Source organism: Podarcis raffonei, chromosome Z (genome assembly GCF_027172205.1).
Source record: "Podarcis raffonei isolate rPodRaf1 chromosome Z, rPodRaf1.pri, whole genome shotgun sequence".
In the NCBI taxonomy this organism is placed as follows: domain Eukaryota; kingdom Metazoa; phylum Chordata; class Lepidosauria; order Squamata; family Lacertidae; genus Podarcis; species Podarcis raffonei.
In genome coordinates this window covers 2,868,956-2,891,041 of record NC_070621.1, presented here as the reverse complement: position 1 = coordinate 2,891,041, position 22,086 = coordinate 2,868,956, and the positions used below count along the sequence as shown (strand labels likewise).

The 22,086-nt window shown below is 48.0% G+C and overlaps 2 protein-coding genes across 12 annotated transcripts in view; both read left to right on the top strand.

Annotated features, from left to right (window-relative positions):
- DAB2IP (DAB2 interacting protein) overlaps nt 1-22,086 on the top strand; it is a 304,877-nt gene that overhangs the window by 134,499 nt on the left and 148,292 nt on the right. The gene's annotated exons all lie outside the window — the stretch shown is intronic.
- On the top strand, nt 19,750-21,456 carry LOC128406402 (inositol-trisphosphate 3-kinase C-like). The gene has a single exon (XM_053373774.1). It carries the CDS (start codon nt 20,366-20,368, stop codon nt 21,365-21,367), a length of 1,002 nt encoding a protein of 333 aa, XP_053229749.1. The 5' UTR covers nt 19,750-20,365; the 3' UTR covers nt 21,368-21,456.

Here is a 22,086-nt window from a genome sequence, read left to right as displayed (position 1 = left end):
GCAGCAGCATGCCAGGCAGATCGTTAGGATGATGGATGATGCTGGAGAGGAAGGTGCTGTTGAAATAGTAACTATGGGGTGCCTATGCAGAAATGCACAACTTTGATCTCCATGTGAACTGGAGGGAGGCAGGAAAGAACCACTTTGCTCCTTTTGGGGGAGCAACCGGCCAGTGTCAAAGCACATCTGGTATTTTAAGTCAATTTCATTTGTTTCTGTTCATTTCTAAATAATAATTTGAAAATTGGAGTGTGGAGGGCCACCCCCCCCCCGTGCATCTGGGGACAGGAGCAGGACTTCCAGCCCAGCTTTCAGTAGCGTTCTCCCCTGACACTTCTCTTCCTTTTAAACAATCAATCACTTCTCATAAACACCTGCCTTCAGTCCTGTCCCACTGACTGCAGACCCCATTCATCAAGGGTGAGCTTTCTCTGTCGCCAGCCGTGTTGTTCCCACAAAGGCAGTCGTGTATATTCCTTCACAGATTTCACAGATTTCTCCCCCCTCCTTTTTTCTGCCTGCCTGCTTTGACCACGCCCAGCTTCCCTTATCCACGGTTGGCTTAAATCTTTTGCAACATGAAGAGCTGTCTGCAATAGAACTGGTCTTTACACTGGGAACAGGCAGCCCACCTGAGTGCACACACATCCACCTTTTGCATTGACTGTGTCTTGATTCTCACCACCTCCCAAACACACACACACCCCACACACACACACACACACACACACACTTTCCCAGCTCACCTTTTGGAAATCTGGCTGCAGCCACCATCTTGTTGATTATTGAGTAAGCTCCTTCAGAATCTCGGGTGAGCTAATTTTTGCTCTTGTCTGCTGAGCATTCAGAAGCACAGTGTAGACTAATAGTGTTGTGGATGCGTCTTGAGGAGCAAGCTGGGGAACAATGCAACAAACAAAACAAAAGGTGTTTTGTGATGTCTATGCACAGAGAAAACCTGGGTTTTGCAACCTGTATGCCTTATATGCAAATTAAGCACACTGGGTGGTTAGTTGGTTTGCTTAGATATTTGGGGAAATGTATCACCTGCTTTTCAACTTTGAGAACCCAAAGAGGACATTGTGTGCATTTCATTTCTCACTGATGCATAATTTACACAAAATTATAAATGGGGAGGGGTGGAGAAGTGGGTGTGGCACTGGACCTCTGTCTCTTAGCCCCTGAACATGCTGCTCAGCTTCACAACTTTGGACATGTCACCAAGCATTGCCCTCATGTAACACTTGGAAATTTGCCTTTTCAGTCTTAAGGACTAGAATCTTGGTTGATTTGCTTGCTCATTTAAAAAGAAGCTAAGAATATCACATAGGGTGAATTCTGCATCTGGTCAAAGAAAAGGGGGGTGGGGGGAATCAAAATCCTGTATAATGAAGAGGAATGGTTTTAAGGGGCTGAAAAGGAAACAGCTGCACAGTGCATATGGTTTGATCAAAAAGACCCTATGTGGTTTTCCTTCCCCTAGCAACTATGGTATCGGGAGAAAAGAATAAAGACAGGCCATTTGGTCCCTCTCTGCAGAAGGTTCAGCTCAGGGCAAGTCTCTGTGGGAGGTGTCATTGACTCATTCAGTCCAGCAGAGATGCAGCATAAACACCTGCCCACAGATGAGCCCTTCCAGTACGTCTCTGTATGAGTCGCTGGTCTGATCATCCTCCTCCCTTCTGAATTATGCAAGGGCCACAGTGAGGCCAAGGAGGAGGCAGCTGGCATCCAGGGCCACTCCCTGAACTGGTTATAAGCAAAAAGGCAAACAGGTGGGAATGGCTGATTGCAGATTGAGGCAGGGCTCCATTTGCCCTAGTGGACCAGCCTGCACCAGTGATGGTAGCCCAGCCTAGAGGGCAACAGGGTAGGGAAGGCTGGAATCGACATTACCAGGCTGGAGGGAGAAATGATCTCACCTGGCAGGTTCCTGTGTACCTTGTCAGTGTGAGTTGTTGTCCTGCAGAGTTCACCTCCATCCTGAGTTTCCTTCTCCAGGAATTCAACACCTGAAGTGGTTGCATATTGCTCCAATAGTGCGCATTCATGTCAGTGGGTGCACACAAATGCTAAAGCTCCATGCCAGGCATAGCTTGCCATTGCGTTTATTTATTTATGATTTCATGTTGTGAAATTTGTATACTACTTGACTGTGAAACAAGAACCTCAAAGCAGTTTGCAAAAGAGAATAAAGCGATAAAAATTGTATCAATGAAGCCAGTTTAAAACAATCAGAAAAACAATTAAAACTGACAATAAACTAAAAACAGCTGTCAGCATTCTATATATCTGGGTAGGCTGGCACAAGCACACGTGTTTTTAGCAGGCACTAAGAAGAGCACAGTGAAGGAACCTGCCTGGTGTCAACAGGCAGAGACATCCACTGCGCAGGTGTAGAGAACAATTTCTCACAAATGTGGAGCAAGCATTATGGGGGCCATAACAGTGCTACTTCTGCAGACTGAAATGATCCTGTGGGCATGTGGGTGAAGCAATCTCACAGGTCTATTGGTCCCAAGCTGCAAAGGACTTTTTATAGTCAGAGTAACCCTGTGAACTTGGTCCTGTAGCAAATCAGCAAGCAGTGCGGGTCTCTGAGCACACGACTTATATGCTGACAGGGTCTCACTCTTTTATACCCTGCAGTTGCTGAAGTATTTTTCAAACCTATTGATGTATGATTAGGTTCCGCCCCCCTTCCCAATTTGGCCTTACAACTCAGTGGGAGGTAGACAGCCATAGAGCCTAACAGATTCAGGGACCAGTCAGAGGGGTAGATATAATATTGAGCCAAGGGAATAGTGTGTGGGAGGTGGGCCAAGAAGAACTGGATTGGCAGCCAACTTGTGACCTCTGCCTCAGTTTCCTAATCTGTAAAATAGGAATCAATTCATTTTTCCTGGAGCTACACCAGATACAGATTGCCTGGCATATACATTGCATATGCCATATTGTGCTGTCTAATAACTGGTGGGGATGCATCTGCTTAATCTGTAGTTTGTGGGAGTTTTCAAGAATATTCCTCTTTTCTCCCATGAAGGGTATGGTCTAGACCAGGTGGCCCTCCCAATGTTGGTTGGCTGCAACTCCCATCAGTTCCAGCAAGCACAGCCAATGGACAGGGATGATGGGAGTGGTAGTTCAGCAACATCTGGAGGGGGTGTTAAAGGTTCCCTCCATCTGCTGTAGACCAAACCTCACTAACATGGTGCCCTTCAGATGTTGGTGGGTTACAACTCTCTCATATCAGAGTCTGTTCTGGAGGACATTACAGCTTGATGGGGGAAGAGGGTTGATGGGGGAAGAGGGTGGGCACAAGGCTGGTCCCAACTTTGAGCAGGTGGTGGAGCTGGGTGTTCTTTGTGGGTTTTCTTCATGTAGCTCAGAGTTAGCTTCCTCCGTCAGGAGGCAGTGATGGCCACCAACCTGGATGGCTTTGAAAGAGGATTGGACAAGTTAATGGAGGAGGAGAGGGCTATTGATGGCTGGCAGTCACCATAACTTGGCTCTGCCTCTACAGAGGGAGGCTGCAATGCTTCCCAATTGCTAAAAGTCACAGGAAGGGAGAGGGTTGCTCTTGTGCTCAGGCCCTGCTTGCCGACTTCCCACTGGCATCTGGGCGACCACCGTGAGAACAGGATGCTAGGCTAGATCATAGAATCATAGAATCATAGAGTTGGAAGAGACCACAAGGGCCATCGAGTCCAACCCCCTGCCAAGCAGGAAACACCATCAGAGCACTCCTGACATATGGTTGTCAAGCCTCTGCTTAAAGACCTCCAAAGAAGGAGACTCCACCACACTCCTTGGCAGCAAATTCCACTGTCGAACAGCTCTTACTGTCAGGAAGTTCTTCCTAATGTTTAGGTGGAATCTTCTTTCTTGTAGTTTGGAACCATCGCTCCGTGTCCGCTTCTCTGGAGCAGCAGAACACAACCTTTCTCCCTCCTCTATGTGACATCCTTTTATATATTTGAACATGGCTATCATATCACCCCTTAACCTTCTCTTCTCCAGGCTAAACATGCCCAGCTCCCTTAGCCGTTCCTCATAAGGCATCGTTTCCAGGCCTTTGACCATTTTGGTTGCCCTCCTCTGGACACGTTCCAGTTTGTCAGTGTCCTTCTTGAACTGTGGTGCCCAGAACTGGACACAGTACTCCAGGTGAGGTCTGACCAGAGCAGAATACCGTGGCACTATTACTTCCCTTGATCTAGATGCTATACTCCTATTGATGCAGCCCAGAATTGCATTGGCTTTTTTAGCTGCCGCATCACACTGTTGGCTCATGTCTAGTTTGTGGTCAACCAAGACTCCTAGATCCTTTTCACATGTACTGCTCTCAAGCCATGTGTCACCCATCTTGTATTTGTATTTTTTTGTGCATCTGTATTTGTGCCTCTCATTTTTTTTTTGGACCCCCTTTGACCTGATCCAACAGAGCTCTTCTTATGAGCTCTCTGTTTGCACCAGGAGAAGGGGGTTGCGGCGGCTGGTTTTTTTGCTGTGCAAGCCAGATTTCTGGAACTGAGAGCCGCCTCCTCGTCCGCCACTCCCCGTCAATCCTTTGCCCGGTCAAATGGCTCGTTAAGAGCGAGCAGAGGGTGGTGTTACGAGAGCGGCTGTTTGTTAACAAGCTTCCTGGCACACTGATTGATGGCCGGTGCTGGCGTGGAGCTCTTATCAGGCCGCGCTAGATGGTTCATCTCTGCTCTCGGCCACTTCAATACCAGGCTGCAAATCAAGCCCCCTTGGCAGCAGTGTGCAGGCTTAATTGGGAGAACATTTCTTCCGTGAAATGCATGTGGAGGAGAGACATTGGATCTCAAGGCCAAGCTTGGAACTGACTCAACTACCATAGCGAAGGAGCAAGGGGGAAGGGCTTAATTAGCCAAGGCCAACGGATTGTGCTAAACTGACCTTTTGGTAGCAGCTGCAGCATCTTTTCTGACGAGATTAATCTCTTTTCTGAATGCAGATCAAAACTTGATAACTCACCATCTTATTATTATTTTCTGTTGTATAATTTTTTAATTAATTTTTTCAAACATTTTCACGGTCAAATGATTACACGGTTTCATAAGTTGATTCCCCACCCTTGCAGTGTTTTTACTCACACCTTTTCTGCTGCATTATATCTTTATCTACTACTCAATTACGGTTGTTAACTCTTATCTTGTTGTATTGCATTTATATCCCAACTTTTTTAAAAAAAGTTTTTTTATTCAAAATTAAAACAAGACATATTATCCAAAAACATATCATCCTTGTTTTTTCCCCATTTTTCCTCCCTCTCCTCACCCTCCCACACAAACCCCACCCACCCCCACCCCCGAGTTCCCTCAGTTCCAGTCTTTGGTTTCTCTAAGAATGCTGTTTTCTGCATGTTACAAAGTTGTATTGATGCTCAGACTATTTAGGTGATTATTATCAATACAAAGTTTGTGAATGTTTATTCAAGACCTACCAAGGAGTCCAGTTCACTTTGTTGCGTCTTCAGATACTTTGTGAAGGGTTCCCATTCATCTTTAAAGTCACAGTTATGCTTGTCCTGTAGCTTATATGTCAGTTTTGCCAGTTCTGCATAGTCCATCAATTTTTCTTGCCATGATTCTTTAGTTGGGGTTTCTTCAGTCTTCCATCCTTGTGCTACCCAAACTCTCGCAGCCGTTGTTGCATACATGAAGATGTTTTTCAGCTTTTTTGGCAGGTCTTTCCCTACAATCCCCAGCAAAAATTCCTCGGGTTTTTAAACAAATGTTAAATGGAACATTTTCTTCAATTCATTTAATGCATTTATATCTCAACTTTTCCTCCAAGGGGCACAAGGTGGTATACCCCTTCCTCATTTAACCCCCTTAACAACCCTTTGAGGTAGGATAGATTGAGAAGCAGTGACTGGCCCTCAAGATCACCAAGCAAACTTTATGTGGCTGAGGTGGCACTGTGGGTTAAATCACAAAGCCTATGACTTGCCGATCAGAAGGTTGACGGTTCGAATGCCCGCGATGGGGTGAACTCCTATTGCTCGGTCCCAGCTCCTGCCAACCTAGCAGTTCGAAAGCACGTCAAAGTGCAAGTAGATAAATAGGTACCGCTCCGGCAGGAAGGTAAACGGCATTTCCGTGCGCTGCTCTGGTTTGCCAGAAGCGGCTTAGTCATGCTGGCCACATGACCCAGAAGCTGTACACCGGCTCCCTTGGCCAGTAAAGCGAGATGAGCGCCGCAACCCCAGAGTCATCTGCAACTGGACCTAATGGTCAGGGGTCCCTTTACTTTTACCTTTACCTCCCAGGTCCTAGCTTGATGCTCTAACCAGTACACCACCACTGGCTCTGTAGAGAATACTAAGCTCTGTGGACCATGGATGGACTGGACTTAACCGTCCAGGGGTCCTTTACCTTTTTTTAAAAAAAAATGCAGCTTCCTATGTCCTTAAGTAAACAGTCAGCATGGAGAGTTTTGCATGCATCTCAGGGGAGAGCATGCGTAGCTTGGCATCCTAAGTTTGAGTCCTGTCTCTGCACATGAGCAGAAGAACGTAAGAGCTGTTTCGTTGGTTTGGGCCAAAGGTCCATCAGCATTCAGTTGCCAGCAAAGTTGTCCGTGGAAACTCACATGCCAAACTGTGTATGGGCTGGTTATCAGAGGTAGACTCTTTTAGATAAATAAATGTACACAGAGAGAAAGAAAAGGAAGGCACAGATTATGTGCATAGTGCCATGCCTTGTTGGGTCCTAGTGTGATAAAACTAAGTGTCAGCCATAAACAATGAGTAGAGCATTAAGTAGTGAAGTGGTAACATCCTTATAATTGGTCCTGTTCAATTACAGTGGGTTGTATTGGTTGCCGCCATGGAGGCAACCAGCCTCTGGTCTTCCGCTAACCTTCCAGATCCAGATCCTGTTTCAGATATACAGTAGTACCTCAGGTTAAGTACTTAATTCGTTTTGGAGGTCTGTTCTTAACCTGAAACTGTTCTTAACCTGAAGCATCACTTTAGCTAATGGGGCCTCCTGCTGCCACCATGCCGCTGCTGCGCGATTTCTGTTCTCATCCTGAAGCAAAGTAACCTGAAGTGTATGTAACCGGAAGTGTATGTAACCTGAGGTACCACTGTATATTTGCTTACGCTAGTCCTTGGGTAGGCAGCCTAAGGTCCGGGGGCCGGATCTGAACAAATTGCCTTCTCAATCCGTGGACGGTCCAGGAATAAGCATGTTTTTATATGAGTAGAATGTTTCCGTTTATTTAAAATGCATCTCTGGGTTATTTGTGGGGCATAGGAATTCGTTCATATATATTTTTCAAAATGTAGTCCTGCCCTCCACAAGGTCTGAGGGACAGTGGATCGGCCCCCTGGTGAAAAAGTTTGCTGACCCCTGTGCGGCTAGTCTTTAGCCAAAGCTTTTGGAGCCCATTTCGTAAATTCAGTAAGCCTGGTCAATAAAAGCAAGAACGGCGGATGATCAATGGCAATCAATTAAGCAATAAAAGGAGAGCGACTCACACTAGAGATCAGCAATGCAACTGAGATGTAAAAGAGGAGCTGCATCCAAAAACCCTGTATCTCTCACTTCAGATGTATATTATTATTATTATTATTATTATTATTATTATTATTATTGCATTTATATTCCACCTGTCCTACAGGGTACTCAAAATATTTTCTAAGCCCCATTTTTTCCCCCTCACAGCAACTCTGTGAGGTAGGTTAGTCAACAAGATACAGTGGTACCTCGGGTTACAAACACCTTGGGTTACAGACTCCACTAACTTGGAAGTAGTACTTCAGGTTAAGAACTTTACCTCAGGATGAGAACAGACATCGCACGGTGGCAGCGGGAGGTCCCATTAGCTAAAGTGGTACCTCAGCTTAAGAACAGTTTCAGGTTAAAAGTGGACCTCCAGAACAAATTAAGTTCATAACCAGAGGTACCACTGTAATTTTCTCCTGCGACAACCCTGTGAGGTAGGCTGGGCAGACAGGTGAGTGACTGGCTGAGAGATACTGGCAAGGCAGCATCCAGAGAATAGCACTGGGAGAACTGGACTCCTTTGAAAGTCATATTGAGAGCCAGTGTGGTGTAGTGGTTAAGAGCGGTAGTCTCGTAATCTGGTGAACTGGGTTCGCTTCCCCGCTCCTCCACATGCAGCTGCTGGGTGACCTTGGGCCAGTCACACTCCTCTGAAGTCTCTCAGCCCCACTCAACCCACAGAGTGTTTGTTGTGGGGGAGGAAGGGAAAGGAGATGGTTAGCCGCTTTGAAACTCCTTAGGGTAGTGATAAAGTGGGATATCAAATCCAAACTCTTCTTCTTCTTTTTCTTCTTCTTTGTGAGATGGTGGGCTCTCCTTCCTTGGGGGTTTCCAAGCAGAGGTTGGGTGGCCATCTGTCATGGGTTCTTGAGCTGTGATTCCTGCATTGCAGGAGGGTCCCTTCCAACTTTACAATTCTATTAATTGTGCCTCAGCTCCAGGGCACAATCCTGTCATCGGTGTGCTTATAGCATCTATGGGTAGCCTTTAGGAGCAGTCACTGGGAATTTGGGGGCAAAGTCTCATCAATACATTGGTGATACCCATTCTCTGCTTCTCCATAGCATCTGAGTCAGCAGAGGCTACGTCTGGTCTGGAACGTTGTCTAGAAGCAGTTGGGCAGTGGATATGGGCTAATAAACTGTGCTTGAACTCTAAGTGGTTCCAGTGACACCTGCCTGTCCTGTTGGGGTTACACTCCCTCTGGGCCGGGCAGAAAAACCTCCAAAATTCCTCAGAAAAAGAATTGTCTTCTCAGAAATGTTCAAACACAAGCTAATAATAATAATAATAATAATAATAATAATAATAATAATAATAATTTTTATATACCCCACCCTTCCTGGTTCAAAAACCAGGCTCAGGGTGGATAACAACAAATTTCAAACACTTTAAAATGCTTAATTATAAAAGCAGCGTAAAATACATTATGCATTGATGTATCCATCCTCAAGATATTTGCTCCTCCATCTCCCCCACCCTCTGCCCTCTGGGATTCTCCAGCTTCCTCAGAGGACTTGGTCCTCTTCTCCCCACCCCCCAGGCCTAGAGCTGCTCACCTAAATGCTCACACAGAATCATAGAAGTGCAGTGTTGGAAAGGACCCAAGGGACATCTAGTCCAACCCCCTGTGGTGCAGAAGTCAGATGACTCCTCTCTCTCTCTCTGAAAACCTTTGTAACAACCCTTAACTCCACATCCTTTGCCAAAACCAAGCTTCAACACCTCTCACAGAAATGAAAACATTTCCTTCCTTTCTTTACCTCCCTCCCTCCTCACCCTCCATTCTCTTTTGCCACTCTGAACCAAATGTTGGATTGTAAGCTCTGTGGGGCAAGGGGCCTCTGCTCTTTGTAGTGCCACTGCGCACATGGATGGTGCTCTGTACAACTTCCCATGCGTAGAAAAATGTGAGGATGTTGTCACACAGCCACCACTGGGGGACCTGTAGTACCGCATCACAGTCCTGGATCTACAGAAAGAAATTGACTTGGGAAGGTGAGAAGTGAGCTTGTAGTTCCATGGGGTGGCAAGGGAAAGCTCCAGGGGGCTAATATGGGAGGCATGGCGAGGCTGGGGGAGTGTTGGTGAGCTAAATGAGCAGAGGTAATAAAGAAGCAAGCAATGTTCAGGGCATGTGGCTTTCAGCAGAGGGCCCTGGTTCCGTTGCAATTTAGGCATACGAATACAGAGGTACCTCGGGTTACATACACTTCAGGTTACAGACGCTTCAGGTTACAGACTGTGCTAACCCAGAAATAGTACCTCAGGTTAAGAACTTTGCTTCAGGATGAGAACAGAAATGGAGCAGCAGCGGCACAGCAGCAGCAGGAGGCCCCATTAGCTAACGTGGTGCTTCAGGTTAAGAACAGTTTCAGGTTAAGAACGGACTTCCAGAACAAATTAAGTTCTTAACCTGAGGTACCACTGTAACAGCTTTCTGCTTCTTTGGGTTCAGGATCAGCTGGACATCCTCTTAGAGCAGGGTGACCATTGGTCATGCTGGCAGTGTGATTGGTGGGAGTCCACCAACATCTAGAGAGCCACAGTTCCTCAGCCACAACCTCCCAGTGTTCTCACAGCCATGCATCTCATGGCAAGGGTACCCACTGGTGTGCTGCCGCTGGGCACACCTTAGCAAGAACTCTGACCTCCCTTAGCGGCTGGTAACAAAAACATCTTGCCATCCCTTTGCTTGCAATTTATGCTTGAACTTCCTTTCAGAAAAATGGGATTTGCTTCCAAACTCGCCACCCATCCTCTTTCTTTCTATCTATCTTTCTTTCTTTCCCCTGGCCCCTGCAACTTCGTTTGTTCCCCCCATTATCCCTGGGGCCACCATCTCCTCCACATTTGTCCAAATGCAACTAATCTCTTTTAAAAGAAAGAAATAATACCTGGGTGATTTAATTTACTGTATCGACCTCTTTCGCCAAGGCTGCTGGGCTGCTGGGCTGCCGAGATTTAATTTGGAAGGAAGAGGTCCTTAATTATTATGAAGCTGTGCAGTTCTCACCGCCGCCCCCCTTGCTCCCCTTCTCAAGTTCTACTCGCAGATATCATTCTAGGCGCGACAAATGTCCTCTGAGCATGTAGCCAGTTGTTAAATGGATCTTGGAAAGAATACAGCGGTGAATTAATTAATAGCAATGAATGCTTTTCCTAGCAGGTTTTTATTCCTCAGGCCTCTGACCTTTCCCCTCTCCTATCAAAGAGCCATTTCAAATGCCTGGAACGGCAGCAGAGAACGCTGGTCTAGGGAGCTGCTGGATGCCTTAGAGCAATCTGTTCCCTTTCTCTCTCAGCGCTTCTCATCTTCTTCTCGCAACTGAAAGAGATACTGCGAGGCAGGAGCTCACAGAGCGCCAGTCGATTCACACACAGGCTTGCATCTTCAGCCCTCGCTGGCTGCGGTTTCCAGCACTGACCTGAATATGCAGATGGGGAGGCTGTAGCTCAAAGCCAGAGCATCTCTAGCTGATTCACGCCATAGTGCACAAGGTACAGTTTCTCAACACTGGATCAGCTCACAGTGGAATGTGAGAATTAGGGACTCAGTGAGAATTCTTTTAGAATCTGGCATGTCTGCTACCCCAGGTTCAGTTTCCTTGCGACGAAGGTCATCAGAGATTGTGGTGTCTTTAGGATATGTGGTTTTATTTACACATCTATACAACCTGAACATGAGATGGAGGGGCTCACAGCATCAACACCCCATCGGGTCTTGCTTCTCCATCAGTCACAGCTTTGGATCCAGCACAGAGCAAGCGTGTCTCTGGGTCTCCAGCTTCCAGCCTGCTTTTTCCAGCTCATCTCCCACACACCACCCTGGCTCTTGTTCTCCTACCTAGCAGCCAGGTGAGGAGGGAGAGGAAAGGCCCAGCCATCAGCCTGGAGGGCCTCCTCCCTTCACTGTAGCTCTTGCAATGGAGCCCATCCTTTTGGGATGCGGATGAGACACTGCAGTGGCCAGCCAAGGCCATCGTCTTACAAAGAAACTTGCCTGGCTAGTTCAGCAGTAGGATCCTCTCTTTGAATCTAACGCTCCCCAGGTACAGGATCCTAAGAATTGGAAGGGAGACATGGCATCATCCAGACTCACCTCCCAAACCCACAACATCATGTTACTATCCCACACAAAAGCCTTATTAGCTGAGCCCCAGTTCTTTTGAGCTGATTCCTAAATTTCCTACTCTCCCTTCTTCTTGTTTTCTTCTCTTTTTTGTAAATAATTTTTATTGATTTTCACAATTGAATTCCACATTTAATGACAATAGTACTTTTTTTCCCTACCCCAACCCCCAAATTCACAAATACCTTTTTCAAAACCTTATCTTTGAGGTTCTTTAGACCTCATGACTTCCCTCCATTCCCTCTTCTTGGTTCTTTATATAGACAAAATTATTCTGCATTTCCATATTCATGCTTAGCCAATTATTATTTCTCTTAATTTATCCAAATTTCTACTGATTGCAAGGAGTTTACTTAAGTCCTACTGATGTTTCAACCTATTTGCAATACCCTGCAATCGAACAATAAACATTTCCCATTCTTTTTCCTAACTTTAGCATACTTAAATTTCACCGGAAGGCGACTATCTGTTGAGTCAGATTTGAAATCCTGCTCCCCTTCCTTCCAGGCTTTTCTCAGTCTCAGAGGCTGTAGTTTCAGCCTTGTTCTAACTCCCGAGGCACCCCCAACTGATTCCTGCCTGTCCCCCAAGCCATCCACCTGTACGCTAGACATCTCCTGCTCTTTCTTCATATCAGATCCTTGCATGGCCACCTATTCCGCTTCTGTTTCCTTTGTTGATGGTGCTATCTTAATAATCAGTTCTGTCATCATTTTAGTATTTTTATCCATTCGAACTAGTAATTCGTCTGTTAGATTTTCTAAATTTTCCTTCATCTCTTTTATCAGCTGTCTTTTCAATTCTGAAGAAAGCTCCACCCATTCAAAATGGGGCTTATGTCCTGTTCGGAGACCCTTCTGTCCGAACTTAAAGTCATCAAAGGTAATCAAACAGCGTTTTCTCAGTAAACAACTTTTCCTGTACTTTCCCACCCTCCTAACCCTTTCCCCTCCAGCTGTATTACCTAGTAAAGGACCCCTGACCATTAGGTCCAGTCGTGACAGATTCTGGGGTTGCGCTCTCATCTCGCTTTATTGGCAGAGGGAGCCGGCGTACAGCTTCTGGGTCATGTGGCCAGCATGACTAAGCCGCTTCTGGCAAACCAGAGCAGCGCACGGAAACGGCGTTTACCTTCCCACTGCAGTGGTACCTATTTATCTACTTGCACTTTTGACATGCTTTCGAACTGCTAGGTTGGCAGGAGCAGGGACCGAGCAAATGGAGCTCACCCCGCCGCGGGGATTCGAACCGCCGATCTTCTGATCGGCAAGTCATAGGCTCTGTGGTTTAACCCACAGCGCTACCCGCGTCCAGGTACGTTTACCTAGTACAGTTATACAATTTAACATAAAGTCGACGCTTCAAATTAATTCTAGTTTTTACAGATATTTACTTTAAAAAGAAAACGAAGAGCAGTATGTCCAAAAAGAATTCAGCTTAATTATCCAGGGGAGAGTACTTGCTTCTTATTAGACCTATTTTCATAAAATGTCTCAGAATGATGTGAGAGATTGCAAGCAGTTAAAAATCCTTATGATTTCCTCCTTTGAAGGGGTTTCTAACAGATCCAATCCTTCCAAAATTCCAGCCTCTTGCTTTTTTCAGTTCCACTTTAGAGCTCCAGTTTGTCTTTAGAAAAACAAGTTCAGACTTCTATAAGTCACTGCAACCCAGATATATAATTCCATACATTCCCCCAACAGAGTGCACAATAAGTTTGTTCCAGGTTTTCTCTGCTTGGTTGAAATTCACCAAGGGCTGTAGTTCAAAGTCAAGTCCACAATTGTAAATCTGATAAGTCAGTAACTCCAATAAAAAGCAATAAAGAATGGGTTTCAGTTGTTTTTACTCCAACTTCCCCATCAGCAGACAGTATCCATAAGTATCATAAAAAAGATTTAGTAGTAGTAGTAGTAGAAGAGGAGGAGGAGGAGGAGGAGGAGGAGGAGGAGTTTGGATTTGATATCCCACTTTATCACTACCCAAAGGAGTCTCAAAGCGGCTAACATTCTCCTTTCCCTTCCTCCCCCACAACCAACACTCTGTGAGGTGAGTGGGGCTGAGAGACTTCAGAGAAGTGTGACTGGCCCAAGGTCACCCAGCAGCTGCATGTGGAGGAGCGGAGACGCGAACCCAGTTCACCAGATTACGAGACTACTGCTCTTAACCACTACACCACACTAACCTTTTCACTTGCAAATTGTTTCCATGCAGTAATAGTTACCAATAAGATGGGGGTGGACTTCCTTTTTACTCCTCTGTCTGGTGCCGAATTCCACCTAATTAATTCCGAAAGTAAATCTTCTTTACCTTTCCATCAGCTTAGTAGAAATTTTTGGAAGATCTCTTCTTCAGGCTTGAGCTGACGCTTCACTCCTTGCAATACTGCCATGACCGCAGGCTCGATCGCCGCTTTCCCCCATACTTTCCAGCACAAAAGGAGTTTTGGGGTTGCAGGAGAGCCCTTTTGTGGTCTGCTGGACCTCTCAACACCCTGAGCACCCTCTCAGGACTTTTTTGGGAGGTGCGCCTTCCCTTGGTGCTTCCCCCGGTTTCTCCGCTGGACTCAAATCCGCCAGACGATTGGACTCGTGCTCCTTTCCGCCATCTGCAGAAACCGGAAGTCCCCTTCTTGTTGTTTTCTTCTAAAACACTTTTTCATGGAGGATAAGGCTGTCAGTTGAAATCACAGGAGGGGAGAGATCTCTTGTGCTCTGATCCTGCTTGTGAGCTTCCCACAGGAATCTGGTTGGCTGCTGTGAGAACAGGGTGCTGGACTAGATGAGCCACTGGCCTGATCCAGCAGGGGTCATCTGAGGTTATTCTACTTCCAGGGCTGTTGGGCATGCTGTGTCAGGAGCTCAGCCTACACTCGAGTAGGACCCGTCATGTGATAGACAAATATCCCATGACTGCAAATCATGGAGCAGGAATTCTAACATGCTGCCTGCTGGAGCAGCGAGACCCCAACCAACCACCCAAATTTAGATTTGTTCACAATATAAATTTGCACCTAGCTGGCATCCATCTGTCTCGGGAGACCATGGAGGAGTGCAGCTTTGCAGGTGAAGTCAAACTGTTGGAAGATTACAGCACCTGCTGTGGTTGTGGAGAACGATACACAGGAGACGTGTTTTGTTGCAGCTGGGGCAGAGAAAGGAGTCCAGTTGTACGCCTGCAGATGCATATGTAAATTTGCATCTACAATGTTTAAATTAGGTAAAGGTAAAGAGAACCCTGTCCATTTGGTCCAGTCGTGGCTGACTCTGGGGTTGCGGCGCTCATCTCGCTTTATTGGCCGAGGGAACTGGCGTACAGCTTCGGGTCATGTGGCCAGCATGACTAAGCCGCTTCTGGCAAACCAGAGCAGCACACGGAAACGCCGTTTACCTTCCCGCCGGAGCGGTACCTATTGATCTACTTGCACTTTGACGTGCTTTTGAACTGCTAGGTTGGCAGGAGCAGGGACTGAGCAACGGGAGCTCACCCCGTCGCAGGGATTTGAACCCCCGACCTTCTGATCGGCAAGCCCTAGGCTCTGTGGTTTAACCCACAGCGCCACCCGCGTCCCAACAGGAGGCAATGATGGCCACCAATTTGGAGAGCCTTGATGGAGGTTTGGACAAATCCATGGAGGAGGAGGAGAGGAGCCACAGTTACTGCGCTGTGCCTCCGTGGTCAAGAGGCAGTGAGGCTTCTGAATACCAGATGCAGGAAAACACAGGAGAGGAGACCTGCTCTTGTGCAAGGATCCTGCTTGCTGGTTTCCCACAAGCATCTAGTCAGCCACTGTGAGAACAGGACTAGATAGCTCATTGGCCTGATCCAGCTAATGGCTCTTCCTACCTTCATAAGCTTCATCTGCCTGGATGAACAAGGACTGACCTTGCCAGCCTAATGCTTTGCGGATGAGCATCAGGCTGGTAAAGGCTATGCGAGATAAACAAACCGTATCGGAGAATCAGTTCTTCTTCTTGCATTATGGTGTTCCCTAAACAAACCTTCACTTCAAAGCCACTCTGTTGTGTTCCTCTCTAAACACCGGCTGGAGGGATTGGGGCTTAATCTGTTTGGCCTTCCCAGGTGACAGAAGGGCTCAGCTAACATGGAAACCATGATCCAAGGTGCCTGAAGCAGCTCAGCCAAAAATCAGAGGGCAGGAGGATGAGAGAGACAGCTGTGAAGGTGTAGGTCCCGCCCTGTGGAACGCCTTCTCATCAGATGTCAAGGAAATAAGCAGCTATCTTATTTTTTATTTATTTTTTATTTTTAAAGGTAAAGGGACCCCTGACCATTAGGTCCAGTCGCGGACAACTCTGGTGTTGCGGCGCTCATCTCGCTTTACTGGCTGAGGGAGCCAGCATTTGTCCGCAGACAGCTTCCGGGTCATGTGGCCAGCATGACTAAGCCACATCTGGCGAACCAGAGCAGCACACGGAAACGCCCTTTACCTTCCCGCTGGAGTGCTACCTATTTATCTACTTGCACTTTGACGTGCTTTCGAACTGCTAGGTTGGCAGGAGCAGGGATCAAGCAACGGGAGCTCACCCCGTTGCGGGAATTCAAACCGCTGACCTTCCGATCGGCAAGTCCTAGGCTCTGTGGTTTAACCCACAGTGCCACCCATGTCCCAATGTTTAAATTAGCACATGGGAATTTGTGCCCTGGATCTGTGCCCCACCTAGGCTTTTGAGGATCTAGCAATGACCCCACGTCTGTGTTTGGGTGTGTGTCAGCTGCATCCAAAGGGGCAGGACACATGCCTCAAACCTCTTCTTATGTCCGCCTCTGCTTGCGTCCATTTCGCCCAACGTCCACAGCAAACCCAGAAGTACCCAGCAGGTTTGCCACCATTCACACATTCACAGGAGCGGCGATCACCGTTTGCGCATGTGCAGAAGCGGCAATTGCCGTTCATACATGCACAGAAGCAAGTAATTGCTGCCCGCGCCTGCGCACAATGGCACCTCTCCCAGCGACCCGTTTCAACCTCTGGACGGACCTCCAGAACAGATTATGGTCGCAGGTAGAGGTTCCACTGTACTGAGTCAGACCACAAGACCTTTAAACTTTAAGGGATTAGCTCTGCAAATGAACAGGCAATTGCAAAGAACTGTGTGCCTCCTGAGCATGGGCAGATTGCACTTTCTCCCCACTGAGTAACCAAAATCAGCTGCTGCGTACATGGCATTAAAGAGAACAGTGTTAAGATCAGGGTGTGGGATTTGCATGCAATCTTGAGCAACCCAATTTTTTGAAAGCAAAAGTAAGCAGCCAAGCCAAAGGCAGGTGGGGAAATGTTTGGAGGGGCAATCTATCAGTTCTTAAAGTGCCTGAGCCCTTAGGCCAAAAAGGGAAAGGATGGGCCTTGTGGGGTGGGGAGGGAGCACGTGTGGAAGATTCAAGGGCACCCTGAAGGTTGCTCCCTGTCCCCATCACACCTGTATTTCCTTTCACCTTGCTGAGGCATCTGCAGATCTGCCGCTTTTAATGTAACACTTCTCAAACCAGGGAGCTTAATTACTGGTCTCTAATTAATGACTGTCTTAAAAGGTGATTGTCAAGGAAGGTGAGGGAAGAGGGCAGCTTGGTGTGAGGAAACGTCTGGAAATTGCCTGCTGTCTCTCTATGTCTAGAGCTTCCATAATCGTTATGGGCTGCAAGTCAGTTATATTTAATGCTTTCAAAGCCATTAATTGCCCCACCCTGAGCTAATGAACAAATGAAATGTAAATATGATACAAAACCTCATTGCCCATCCTCTTTTGAGGCTGTCAAAGGGTGAAAACAATGTGACTCAGGTAGGATATATTGGCATTTATTTGGTTTTGTTGTGCCAGTTTAACTGTCATGGCTGCCCGCAAAGAATCCTGGGAACTGTGGTCTGGCAGGGGTCCTACCCAGCCTTATTTGGAAAGATGGCTATTCCTTGTTGAGAGGGAATGTCAGTCAAGCAATGCTGTCTGCATAGCTGCCTTGCAATTTGCAGTGCCAGCCTAAAGCATGTTTACTTCAAAGCAAAATTCACCGAGTGGAGTGGGATTTCCTTCCTGGTAAGAGATTGGCTCTCTGGTTTGCATTAAATCTAAGAACACTGAATGCCAATTATACCTCAGGGACAAACATCATCATCATTATCCACAGTAACTCAGAGCAGGGCTTTTAGTGCATCTGCCCCTGTTCTGTGGAATGGCATTCCTGTTTGAGGTTCCCTAGACGCCCACAATCTGCACTTTCCAGAAACAGTTGAAGAAGGTTTCCAACAGGCTTTTCTAGCTGAGTGTGTCTTTTTCACAAGTGTGCACTTGTTAGGGTTAAATGTACTGGTCGCTTTCCGGCACTGAACTATTTTAAATTATCCTGTGTGTAAACCACCTTGAGACTGGTGGTTCAGAAATCCATTGCAATAATAGCAGTAATAATAACTGCAATTGCTGCTGAGCCTTCTGTATAGCTGATGCTTTACATAGGTGCCTTTATGTTAAGATCAGTGCAGAAGACTCTGCCGGTGGTTCCTGCAGGAACGAAGGGCACACTACAGGGTTCTGCAGAAGAGACTGATGAGTTGGGTACTTATGTAATCTATTTTAATATGTTGGTTTTGTCTTTACCTCTAAAATAAAAAATATATTTAAAAAATGTAAACTGCCTTGTGACCATTTCTGGTGAAGCGTGGTATAGAAATATCTTAATTAATAAATGACCTCTGTCCCTGAGCCCAAGGAGCTTACAGTCTAAAATAGGCATTGGGTGAGCTGGCATTGAAATGGCGATGAGGCATATTGCTCGTGGGAGAGAGGTCTCCCAATGGCTCTTTGGAAATGGTAGCTAGATTTAAGAGTTGTGTTCAAAAGCACCATATCACACACATACACAAACACCTACTGGCTGTTGAAGTTATCTTTACTGGGCATTGAGGGAGGCACAGAGGGGGCTAGACCGGAGAGCCCTTTGGCTTGGCCTAGCAGGGTTCTACTTATATTATTATTATTATTATTATTATTATTATTATTATTATTATATGATAGTCAGGAATGGAACATCCATGTGAAGTGGCAGTCTACCCTTGAGGACCAGATGGTGCTAGGGGTGCAGGGAAGAGGGATGTTGCCTCTATGTTTTGCTTGTTGGCTTCCTGGAGCCAGGCCACCCTGGACTTGATGGACCTATGGGACTTACATCTTCCTTATTAAGATCTAGGGGATTGTTTAGCTTCACTGGGTTTGCAGAAGAGGCAAAGTTCACCCGGAAGAGCTAGCTCATTTTCTGGAGTTCATAATAATAATAATAATAATAATAATAATAATAATAATAATAATGTTTTATTTATACCCCACCCTCCCCAGCCAAGACCGGGCTCAGGGCGGCTAACACCAGGTATAAAAACAACTGATTAAAATACAACTTAAAAACAAGATGAAGTACAACATTAAAATGCAGCCTCCTTTCAGTAGAAACTCAAATCAAAAACTTTTTGGGGTTGAAAACATCAAGTCTTCACCAAGGCCAACTATCCAGACTGGTCCTACATGGGCCAGAAAAAAGCCAGGGAAGTCCCCAATTAGGAGTTCCATCACAGAAGGAGAAAGGAAAAAGGAAAGGCGGGGTGATCAAGTTGATTCCAAGCCAAAGGCCAGGAGGAATAACTCTGTCTTACAGGCCCTGCGGAAAGAAATCAGGGCCCCGGTCTCAGAAGACAGAGCGTTCCACCAGGCTGGAGCCAGTGTTGAGATGGCCCTGCCTCTGGTTGAAGCTAATCTAACTTCCTTAGGACCTGGGACCTTGAGGGTGTTGCTATTTGTGGACCTTAAGGTCCTCCGTGGGGCAGACCGGGAGAGGCGGTCCCGTAGGAACGAGGGTCCTAGGCCGTGAGCACAAGCTTCCCATTCTCCTGTCCCATTATGATAAAATCAAGCCTGTGGCTCATTGAGCACAATGCAGCCCCGATTGCTGGATGTTCTGGGTTTTGGTGCCTGCTTTGACTGCTGATGGGGGCGGGGGGAGCAGGAAAAGAAATGGGGGGGGCGCATTGCTGCCGTGTACAGGCCACAAGGTGTGGCTGGGGAGCTGCCTCCAGCTCAGTGAACCACGTGCCGCATTGGCTGACTTCGCATGAAGCAGGCATGCCTTCTTTTGCAGAGTTATTGGACAATATAATCAGATGGCAATTTGCCTCTACTTCACACACACTTGGATCATTTTCGAGTCACAGAAGCAAAGGCTTCTGGGAACACAGATTTTCCCCATTGTGAGCTCGGAGTCGGAGACAGGTTTTTAACAAGGCACCCCTCTGGCAGTACACAGCCACCCTCCGCCAGTGCTGCCGCCTGTGCCAAGGAAATAAACCAGGACAGCCTTGGAGGCAAAATGCAGTCAGTGGGTCTCATTTGTAAGCAGAAGCATGTCTGCAGGAACTGTGCTTTGCATGAACAAAAGCGGCCAACTTTCTAGAGGCCTGCAGCAATTGTTGTTTGTTTGTGCGCGCGCGTGCGCGTGCGTGTGTGTGTGGAGAATGCTTCTGCTCTGACTGTGGGATTGTAATACAAGATGCACACCTTCGCTCCTCCCGCGGGGCGCGCCCAGGGCGGCGGCTCCACCTCCCGGGGCGGAGCGCAGACGGCGAGCGCAGACGGCGGAGCCAGCCGGGCAGTTCGGGCGCATCAGCATCGCGGCCGGCCGGACGGAGCGCGCGATGCCTTCGGCACCCCCGACGCCCTCGGCCCCTGCCGGGCCGGCCGCGCCCCCCTGTTCCGGTCCCAGCAGCAGCGGAGGTCCCGTCGGCTCCGGAGACGTCCAGAACAAGCCCTGGAAGAACCTGGGGTACATGGTGCAATGTTCGCCCTGTGTGGTTTCTCTTCGCATGCGCTGCCCCTGGGTCCAGCTGGCGGGCCATGCAGGCAACTTCAGAGCCGGGGGTTTGGGCCGCATCCTGAAGAAGTACTGCCCCGGCGAGCAGCAATGCCTGGAGCGCCTGGTGTGCGACGCGCTGCAGCCCTACGTCCCGGCCTATTATGGGGTGGTGGAGCGCGATGGGGAGACCTACATCCAGATGCAGGACCTTCTGTCCGGCTTTGACAAGCCCTCCATCATGGACTGCAAGATGGGAGTCAGGACTTACCTCGAGGAGGAACTGGAGAAGGCAAGGCAGCAGCCCTGTCCGCGCAGAGACCTGTACGACAAGATGGTGGCTGTGGACCCGGCGGCTCCCACGGCGGAAGAGCATGCGCAGAGTGCCATCCTGAAGCCCCGCTACATGCAGTGGAGGGAGACCCTCAGCTCCACGACCACGCTGGGCTTCCGCATCGAAGGCATCAAGAAAGCTGATGGCACCTTCAACACCAGCTTCAAGAAGACCCGCCAGCCGGAGGAGGTGACCCAGGCCTTCTGGAACTTTGTGGACGGAGACAGGAGAGTCCTGACCAGCTACCTGGAGCGACTGAAGGAAGTCAGGCTGGCGCTCGAACAGTCTGAGTTCTTCAAGACACACGAGGTAGTGGGCAGCTCTCTTCTCTTCGTCCACGACCGGAGGGGTCTGGCGCGGGTGTGGATGATCGACTTTGGCAAGACGGTGCCGCTGCCCGAGAAGCAGACTCTGACTCACCGCCTGCCCTGGCAGGAAGGCAAACGCGAGGACGGATACCTCTGGGGCCTGGACAACCTCATCGCCATCTGGGAGAGGATGTTGGGGGAGTGAGCCAGGAAGATGCAGCCGACACGTTGAGATGGGGGCTGCCTTGGCTCCCCCGGGACTCTGCTATTTAATTTATTCAGCCAGGTATGCTACTGGAAGAGCACCAGGGGCCTTTTGGAAGGGGCCGGCTGGTTTTTGCACCACTAAGTTTATTTATTGGCGTGGCGGATGTGGTGGAAACCCCCCCCCCCCGATTGCCGTTCTGCACGTGGTGGACAGTAAAGACTTCCATGGGCCAAGACAGAGAGCTCACCAGCGGTGTTGGGACTGAGTTTGGGATGTGGGGTTATTGGGGTGCTCGGTTTAGGGTCAAGACTTTGAACCACAGTGCTGGCTGTGCCCATTTCCCAAATGTCCGGAGAGACTGGAAAGCGGGTTGGGACGGCGTGGGGCCCCACCGACACCTGAGCCACAGCCTGGAGGACTCGGTCAAGCGAAATACTTGCGTTTCTCTTCAGAGTTTGGGGAGTAAAGAGAAACTTGTTCCCTCTGCTTTGACTGTTAACTTTCCTGGTGCCCAGATAACTCTACCAAGGCAAAAAGGAGCAGTTTGTTGCTTTTACAACCTGACGCACCAAAGGACTTGGGGGAGAACACCGTCCCCAATCGCTGCAGAAATAAATAGTGGAGTTCCACTGCCCCCCAAATTGCTTTGGCAGGGCCAGGCTGCCTATTTTTTGGGTGCTGAATTTGGGTTAGTTTTAACAAGCAGAAACCAGCGG

Excerpts from the sequence above, each read along its gene's own strand:
- LOC128406402 (XM_053373774.1), top strand. The coding sequence starts at position 20,366 with ATGCCTTCGGCACCCCCGACGCCCTCGGCCCCTGCCGGGCCGGCCGCG.